Source organism: Erythranthe guttata, chromosome 3, assembly GCF_056151865.1.
Source record: "Erythranthe guttata isolate IM_541 chromosome 3, IM_541, whole genome shotgun sequence".
Classification (NCBI taxonomy): Eukaryota; Viridiplantae; Streptophyta; class Magnoliopsida; order Lamiales; family Phrymaceae; genus Erythranthe; species Erythranthe guttata.
Window position 1 is genome coordinate 716,471 of NC_142535.1, and position 9,603 is coordinate 726,073.

A 9,603-nucleotide genomic window follows, 5' to 3' on the forward strand; every position below is an offset into this window, starting at 1 on the left:
TAGCATTAGGATTTTAAGAAAAGAAAACTAAAGAGAATTTTTTAGTTGTCACAATAACGTTATCAACGAAATAAAAGATAACATGACATATATTTACCTGAGTTGCAAAAATATTTTAGCTGCCCATCTAGTCTTAGCGTCATTGAGTTGATAAACCAGGCTAAATCCTTTATTTTTACCAAAGCTCCTACAAAAAAGAAAACGTAGTGAAGATCGAATCAGTTCGTGTAAAACTTTTAGTTATAAATAGAATCATACATATAACTTATATCCAAGAAATAACATCAATATTTATGCATGGATATTATGGTAATCTTATTTTTCAGATTATGCTTAATCGTATAAAAATACAGATGCATAAATCTGCTTCAGTGGCTGCAATAACTATAACAAAAATTGAAAAAATGTCTCCTCTTAATTGACGATTATCAAAAATATCAGAAAATGTTACAAAATTGATATTCATTGAATTTAATAAAGTTCAAGGCACATAAGGGCTCTAACCATATTTCGACTTCTGATCAATCCATAGATACCAATAGAAAATAAATAGGCACTTAAAACAAGTATATGTTCGAGCATCATTTTCGAACTCCTTATCAATCTTGATTCATTTCAATCTGAACAATAATTCACTCGATTCGATTCTAACAAATATGGAACACGACAAGGGAATAGATTGGTAATAGATAGATAACAAACTAAAGGCTTTCTATTCTATTTTTTAGACAAAAATTAAAATAAAATAAAAGGATTATAAATTCATTTTCTGTTGATTCTATTACTCATTTAAAAAAAAAATTATTGACGAGCTATAGCAATTGCACCTATTAAAGCGACTAAAAGAATTATTGAAATCAGTTCAAATGGAAGAAAAAAATCTGTTGATAAATGAATTCCAATTTGTTGACTATTACTTATCAAATCTTGCTCTAGAATCTGATTTGATTTTGTAGTCCAAACGATCCCATACCAGGATGTGTATCTGGAATAGTAGTAATTAGTGAAATAAAAAGACTTGTACAAACCGTTGCAGTAATTCCATCCCCAATAGTCCAAAATCAAATCATTTAGTCTATAGTTTTAAACCAAATTATAGGTTTAACACTAAATGCAAAGAAATATGAAAATTTGTAGTTAAGTAGGCTTAATGTTTCAAATTATTTTTCTTCGAAAACTCGTTTGGTTCATATTTCTTTCTCCTATTGAACAGTAGTTTGTATAAATTATATAAGAGGTGTCCAAAACAAACATCGGCAATATTTGCCAGCGATAAAATCAATTTTCAATACTCCAAATTTACAATACTGCAATTGACAAGTGCATAATGCACGAATCACCAAAAAATTACAAACACAATCAACACAATTGAAGTCTACCTCTTTCAAATTAAAAATAAATAAATAAATAAAAGATAAAAATTAGAAAAGAGAATGACATGTATCCTGATTTTGAATAATTTAATGCTATTTTCAAAGTTTTGGCATAATGCAAGAATCACAAGTTTAGAAAAGAGAATGGTATGTATCTCCAAATAAACAAGTAGGTGGACAGTGCAAAAATTCAAACTTATACATTGTACACACGCCAACACATATAAATCCATAAGTAGTCTATTTCCAATTAACTAGGTAAAAGGGATCTTCCAGGTTTTATCTGAGAAAAATGAGGAGACAGACCGGGAGGAGTTGAAATCAGTTCTACATTTCTTTAGCACCATTTTTATTTGATAAATATTATATTTTTCAGTTATCAGTGTCAATTTTCCTGAATTGCTACAACATAATGCCAATTGAATGATCATCACAATCTTATTTTCTAAGTTTAGAAAAGAGAAGGGTCTGTATCACATACTTGGAAAAAAAAAAATCAATGTTATATTCCAAGTTTTGGTATTTTCCAAGAATCACAAGTTTAGAAAAAAGAAGGGTCTGTATCACAGACTAAGAAAACAATATAATGCAAGAATCACAAACATATATAAAAAAAAAAATCCAACGAAATTGAAGCAACTGTATCCTGATTTTGAATAATTTAAGTAGGAATATTTCAACATAATCAATTGAACTACATACCCCGTTTATGAAGAACAAAACATAAAACATAGATAAATTTCATGTTAATCCCAAAAATTAAAATAGAAGAGAGAATCGTATAATTACTTGTCTGGTAATTGTCCTCGGTAATTTTCCTTTGTTGCTGAGATACAATCGCGCCAGCCCTCGTGCTTTTCTTCAACGGCGTATCACCTCAAGAATTCCAGCAAATCTTTGAAGAAGAACAAATTGGTTTTACGACTTTCCGTGACTATATGGAATTAGGTTTTTCTGCGTGTGATAGTATGTCGAGGAGATGACCCGAACAAAGGGCCGATCGAGTTTCTGCAGATTGATTTGAAGAAGAATGGTTTGATTTTTGGGTTTTATTGAAATTAGGTTTTTTTGCCTGTAAAGAGAAAAGAGGAATTTTGGAGAAGAGATGAATGCACGGTATATGGACAGACAAAAAAGTCAAACCTATTATATTTAGGATACCGGGAAAATATATTTTTTCGCCGCTAAAGTTTTAACAAATAATATAGCGTTTTAATTTTAGATTAGGTGCCCGAAAAATTAAAAGGTATTATAGCATTCTTTTTAAGCTATTAAAAAATTAAAGATGAAACAATAGCATCTAACAAATAAACGCTATAATAATATGCTATAAAAGGTATATATTCTTGTAGTGCCCGGGGGCGCCAGGAAAGTTGGACGGATCGGATTCGGTTTAAAGATCTACTCTCTAAGACAAGCGGGTATATATGGAAGTTAATTCACCATGCCTTTCCGGTAGATCAGCGCATTATTTCTTGGGGTATCCCTCTGGTGTCAAGATGTGTTTGCTGCAAAAATCCAAAGCAAGAAGACGTCCCACACTTATTTTTTGGATCGGAAATTGCCAAGGCAGTATGGAAACGCTTGGGTGATTTATTCAATCTCCCATCGGAATTTTCTTCTACTAAACACGCTCTAAGCACGTGGAACCCAAAGCCGAAGGCACTTTACTATTACACGATGATCCGAGCATCGCTGGTGTGTCACACTCTTCGAGAAATCTGGCTTGCTCGGTGTAAGGTGGTTTACGACGGAGGAAGTATGTCTACCGAAGCCATAAGCAGACGAGTTTTCCATAATATTCAACATTTGGGTACAGTACACGCTCCTCGCCAACCCTCCACTAAGATTCAAAGGCTGCAATTGGAGGCGGCTGGATTTCGCTTGTTTCATCCGCCAGAGAAACGAGGAGCGTGGCACAAGTGGGAGTTTCCTTTAACGGGTTGCTATTAGTTAAATACTGATGGCTCTGCTAAAGAAGATATTTGCACGGGTGGAGGTATCATTCGGGATTTGGGCGGTAATATTATAGCAAGTTTTTCGTCATATTTTGGAGAAGGGTCCAATAATGTGGCGGAGTTTATAGTTGTTTGGCATGGCCTTCGTCTATGTAAGTTAATGGCACTACAAAAAAAGACACTTTTAGCAAGAAAAAAAATTGTCACAATTAAGTGCTAAGTTTGTCGCTAAAACTTATTGTGACGACATATTTGTTACCTTTTGCTTGTCCTTTAAAGCTCGACGCTAGAAGTTTAGGTGACAAGTTTTCTATATTCGTTACAAATGTATTGGTAACGACCTAAGGTTTGTTACAATATCTCTATTTATGGTAACAACATGATCCTCACTAAAACTATTTAGTGTCGTTACAAGAAATAAATTCGTCACCAATAGTCAAATTTGAAGTAATATTTTATATATATTTGTAATGATAATATTCGTTACAAACACTAGGCCAAAATGCAACACAGGCGACGAATATTTTTGCAACGTTTTTAGTTTCGTCGCATATTTGCGACTTTATTTACCAGAAACGTCGCAATAGATTAAGAGGTCTAATAAAGTAAAAACATTTGCGACGATTCACCGCATTCGTTGCAATCGTGCGACTTAAAATTATATAAAGTCGCAATTAATAAATTTAATTAATTCTTACTTCACTTGCGACGATAAAAAACCCAAAACGTCGCATCAAATAATAATTTAACATTTTTAAAATTTAACAATTGCGACGAAACCAGATATACGTCGCAAATCTTTTCATAAAATTATTTTCCAGCAGAATTGCGACGAAAGTACAATAACGTCGCACATTAAAATTAATTTTTTTTAAAGAATAAAAAGTTACGACGAATTTACATAAAACGACGCACTTATTTTCCATTCAATCACTTATGCCTCGATTATAAAATCGTCGCAAGCAAAAGAAAATATATTTATTTGAAGTTTAGTACCTAAACGTCGCTACAAGTTTAATTTCAGGACTCTTGCGTCGAAAATGCAACATCGCAGGTGGAAAAAAAAAAAAAAAATAGATAAATAAATGTTACAGTTGCGACGAATAAAAAAAACGCCGCACTGAAATTGACTCAAAAAATGTTTCCCGCTTTGACATTGAGTAATCTGAAAAAAGTCCGCCTTTAATTGCGACTAATAATAACAAAACGTCGCAAGTCTTTCAATTTTCAGCCCTAAATTGACCGACTCTGCTCCTCCATAACTTTTTTTCGTCTAAACATGTGTATTATTGCTTACTGCCTAGGGTTCTCCGACATTCCAGTTCTACTGCTTAAGGAAAAATGAGTAAGTGAAATATAATTTGCTAATTACAAACTGTAATCTCTGATGAACAGTGGAGTGACAACATGGATGTAGTGGAAGAGTCAGAGCAAGAATTTAAACCCCATAAGAAAAATTCAGTTTCTGAAGATGACAAAAGGCAGACCCATTTTTACATTATTTCGTAGCTATATATTTTTAAATCTCGTTCAGGTTCTGTGAATCCATATTGATATATCTAGAAGGAAGAAGATTACGCCTGGTAGTTTGATGAAAGCTCTGATAAGGCTTGGAGCTGGTGAAAAAACACCTAGCAACGATAATCAGGTTTGGCACTGTTATATTTAGCCAATTCCTTTCTTGCTATTAGCATGAACATATGAGGAATGGTATTTTCTTATGGTTCGTTCAGGTTATATATCAATGTACAATTCGTACACTAGATGGAGTTGTTGAGTCTACGCGGGCAGAAATTGGAGGTTAGATAAAACATATTGTTTATCACGATTAAAATGTGTTTGGAGTATTTAATAATATTTGAGAGGAGTAAATAGAAAAAAAATCATAAAGAAAAGGGAGACACATCATATTGTATGCCATGCAGTGGCATTGAGCTCGTTAATTACCATGATCGATTTATCTATTAGCAAAATGTGCTTGTTGAAGTTTCACAAGTTAGATCTTGGATGTGTATTTGTCATACTAGGCTTGTATCCATGTGTGATAATTTAACTTTCTCAGTAGAATAAAATGATTAGGTGAGTTACCAATAAACTATTTCGATCGTAATTTGCTAACCTTTATGCTATGTGTTTTCATTGCAAATAATTAGGTGAATTTCAATGGATTGCCCTCTTCGAGAAAGCCTGTTACATGTTCACTACAAGGGGATGCTTCTAAATGAAGAACATACGGTTTTCTATGATACAAGAGCATACAATAATGGTCTGCTAGCATTTGGAATTCATGTTTGTGTGCGACTTTAATTCGTGTTTATGTACTTAAGTTTTTATGTATTTTTTGAATTCATGTTTGTGTGGTACTTTAATATTTAATTTTAATATAAGACATAAATTTTAAATTGTTTTGATATTTGATGTAATAGTTAATTTTGATTTATTGCAATTGATAAGACATGTTTAATTTGTCATTAGAAATAATGAAAAATTGAATTTATTAGAAAAAAAAACGGCAGTTGCAGCTGCAACGAATATATGAATCGTCGCAAAAGAGAAATATTATATTTGCGACTAAATATATGTCGAAAACCGTCGCAATGTAACTTTGGTGTAGCTACTAAATCCATTTTTTCGACGCAATAATATTAAAAACTTTTGCGACGATTTTTACATTAAAGTCGCAATATTTTGTCACGATAAATATTAAAACGTCGCAACGGCGTGCGACGAAAATAATTTATTTCGTCGCAATGATAAACAAAATCAATTTTCTTGGAAGAGCTAATTATTGCGACGGTATGGATTATTCGTCGCAGTATGTACGACGAAAAACATATTCGTCGCAGATTTTGCGATGACACCCAGAGCGTCGATTTTGGGCAACCATCGCGACGATTTTGATTCGTCGTAATCATGAAAATTTCGTCGCAAAACTCTTGTTTTCGTCGCAATTTTTCGTCGCCAGTGTTGTGTTTTGGCCTAGTGAAATACCTTATGTGACAAGTTTTATTCTCACAAATACTCATAATTTATTTAAAAAAAAATATTTTTGCTACCTATATAATTCTCACAAATACTATACAAATCCTTATACAAGCTTAAAATATAAAATATAAAAACAATAAATTTATAATTACATCCTTATACAAGCTTAATTACGGTGGAAACAAACTCACTATTGGTAGTTAATGCTATACGGAGCAATTGTGTTGCTTGGGATCTCGTTTACGTTCACCGTCTTTGCATGCAGGAGGTGACGGATGGGTGCAATTTTCAGCATGTGTTTCGACAGAAGAACACGGTTGCAGACCGTCTTGCAAACTGGGCGTACACACATAAATCAAGTCAAGAGTTCTTCTCAGGGATTAACTTATGTAATGAGGTGAGGGCTGCATACCTTAGTGATAAATGCGGTATTGCTAACTTTCGGTCATGATGAAATATGATATTTGGGATGAGATGTTGAGGTTTCGGATATTGCACTATCACCCTCATATGGGGGCAGTTTTGCAATTTATCTAAATTGTAGTGATGATCTAGATTCTAGGGGCTGTACCTGAAAGTCTTCGATAATTACAAACCGGTCCCCACATGGGGGCCTTTTCACAAATCAAGAAACTCTCGATCTATTAGCGGGATAAGAGCTTTTAATTTTTGGTTTTTCAATTTTATCCCTCTTTTGGGACTTTCGTATTTTGTAATAGACTGTATAGGATTTTTCTTTCCCCGTTTTTATTCCTTGACATTTATAGGGGTACTCTTTTCCTTGTGTAGACCCACAAGGTTTTTAACGAGCCCCCCTTGTAATTTCAAAAGTAATTAATGGAATAAAATTTTGGCAAAAAAAAAAAAAGAATAATTTGTGAAATTTGAGGTCAGTTTGAGGTTAGATTAAATTAAATGATGAAATTAGAGCATATTAAAGTATGAGGGACTATTTTAGTCTTTTACAAACCTTCGGACCATGTGTGAACTTTTTTTGTAAAGAAGTTTATTTTATGGATCTCTCTATGAATAAGTACCCATTGATGGGCTTATTTGTAAATAAAATGTTTTTTACGGTTTGAAAATTGCTATTTACGGTTCATAACAAAAAACACTTTATCTCTCTAAAACCCCAAAACTTCCCAAAAAAACCCAAACAAAAATGAGCCCTAGTACTTATATTTAGTCGATTCCAAAGCTTTGCATTTTTTTCCTTTTTACAAAACCCTAATCTTTTAACAATTGCCTAATTTGTTTGCAGACATCGCCGCTTTGCATCTTCTATTTGCTTTCAAACCTTTTCTTCTATTATTCGACCGATCGATCGATCTCTCAACCATCTAAATAGGTAATTTTATTTTTATTTTTTATATTTAATTATTAATTTTATTTTTTTCGTTTTTGTTTTTGGCATATATGCGTAACAAATGAAAAAATTAAGTAAAATTCAAGGATGTCCAAATTGCCATATTATATGTATATTAGTATCAGAGAATTCAGTACAGTCGTTTGAGAATAATGAAATGATAAACCTATTCTACTGTTAGCTATTATGTTAATTGATTTTTTAATAGATTTCTTCGTTATTTTAGAAAAATATTTTTATGTGTAAGAATACTAGTTCTTGATTGTTGGTGGATTTTGTTTTTTTTTTTACTTTTTGTTGTTTTAATTTCTTCAGAAAATTACACTCCTCGATCTTGTTTCAGAACCTAACAAAAATGGCGTCTTCGATGCTCCGGCGCTCCATTTTTCGTAATTTGATTTGTGCTCGGCCAACACTCCGACGACGAATATCATCGTCATCTCAACATGAGCCCGCGCCATGGCTGTTGATTGAAGACAGTGTTGAAGATGGGGTGTTGTACAACAATTTTTACAGCATGTCTGATAAAAAAATAATCAAAAAAGAAGCCAAATACACGAAATCATCGACGAAAGATATCGGGATGGTGGTGGGATCTTCACACGGTTGGCTAGCTTTGTGCAATTCGGGGGGCAGCAGCTTCAACAATAATAATAATAATATGTATCTGTATAATCCCGTCTCGCAGAGTATCTTCGATCTCCCGTCGTTTCCTATGTCCGTACCGTCAAAGGTCATCCTATCGTCCTCCCCCGAAGAAGACAGTTGTCGTGCCATTATGTCTTTCGGTCCACAAAACAGGCTGCTCTACTGCTGCCCCGGTCGCAGCAACGAGTGGACTCCCATCGACGACGAGGCCGAGACTAGTACGCCGTATCCAACGATTTACAACGACTTTGTGTATTCCAAGGGACAAAAGCTATTGTTCAGCATCAACAGTTCCGACATGTTCGAGTGTTGGGATCTGGCGGACCTCGCGAATCCGAAACAGATTTGGAAGATACGATGCGGTGTAAGTTGGTCCACATGGAGATACCTCGTGTTTGCGGAGCAGTCGGAGCGGCTCTTTCTTGTAGATCGTTACGTAGTGGAAAACATCAGACCGTACGGTGCCACTCGAGACGGTCCGCATCAGACGTTTTCATTTTATGTTATTGAATTAATTGTTAATCTTACTGCTAATGATGAAGACGACGAAGATGATAAACTAAAGTTGATTGGCATGGCTACCTTGGATGGTATGGCATTCTTCGTTGGTTCGACGGGACACGGAGTCGTCATCGAAGAAACGGTTGAGAATAACGTCGAGCCGAATTCGATATATTTCACCGACACAAAGGAACTCACCCCACCGCCTTGGGATCACGATAAACGATACGGTGGCCACGATGTAGGCGTCTTTAATTATGAAGAAAAAAATTTCTCTCCTTTCTACTATTCTCATGATATTCGAAACTTTAGAAGAATTAATAACCCGGCACCGACATGGTTCTCGCCATCCCATTAGATATAAAACAATGTTTTAAAAACCGACCTGGCTAGCTAGTTGATATTTGTGGGATTTCAAGAGAGGTAGATTTATCCTTCTTTTAATTTTCTTTTTTACAAATTTAAAAGTCGTTTATCGAATAAAAGTTGTTGTTCGTGCTCTGCCCGTCAAAATAACGTCAACCTCTCCGTAGGCGCCGGCATATGACCATTATTTTTGGTTTATAAATGTGTTGTCTCGCATAATTAAAGTTCTACCAATAGTAAATTAGATGTGGAATTTATACATTTCCAAGCGTCCATATATTTGTAAAATGCGTCAAGTTTATTTGTCGCGTCATAAAATTTAAAAGAAAAAAAATGTAAAAATAGGACTAAAAATACTATATTTGTAAAGTTATTGCATGTAAACTGAAACATAACAAGTTAGAGG

General features: G+C 34.1%; 1 protein-coding gene across 1 annotated transcript; it reads left to right on the top strand.

Moving 5' to 3' along the window:
- Positions 1–7,617: 7,617 nt before the first annotated feature.
- On the top strand, positions 7,618–9,332 carry LOC105953658 (uncharacterized). The gene is made up of 2 exons (XM_012977334.2): positions 7,618–7,664; positions 8,026–9,332. Exon 2 carries the CDS (start codon positions 8,038–8,040, stop codon positions 9,187–9,189), a length of 1,152 nt encoding a protein of 383 aa, XP_012832788.2. The 5' UTR covers positions 7,618–7,664; positions 8,026–8,037; the 3' UTR covers positions 9,190–9,332.
- The last annotated feature ends 271 nt before the right edge of the window (positions 9,333–9,603 follow it).

What these genes read in the sequence shown, in the direction of transcription:
- LOC105953658 (XM_012977334.2), top strand. Translation starts at nt 8,038, where the DNA reads ATGGCGTCTTCGATGCTCCGGCGCTCCATTTTTCGTAATTTGATTTGT.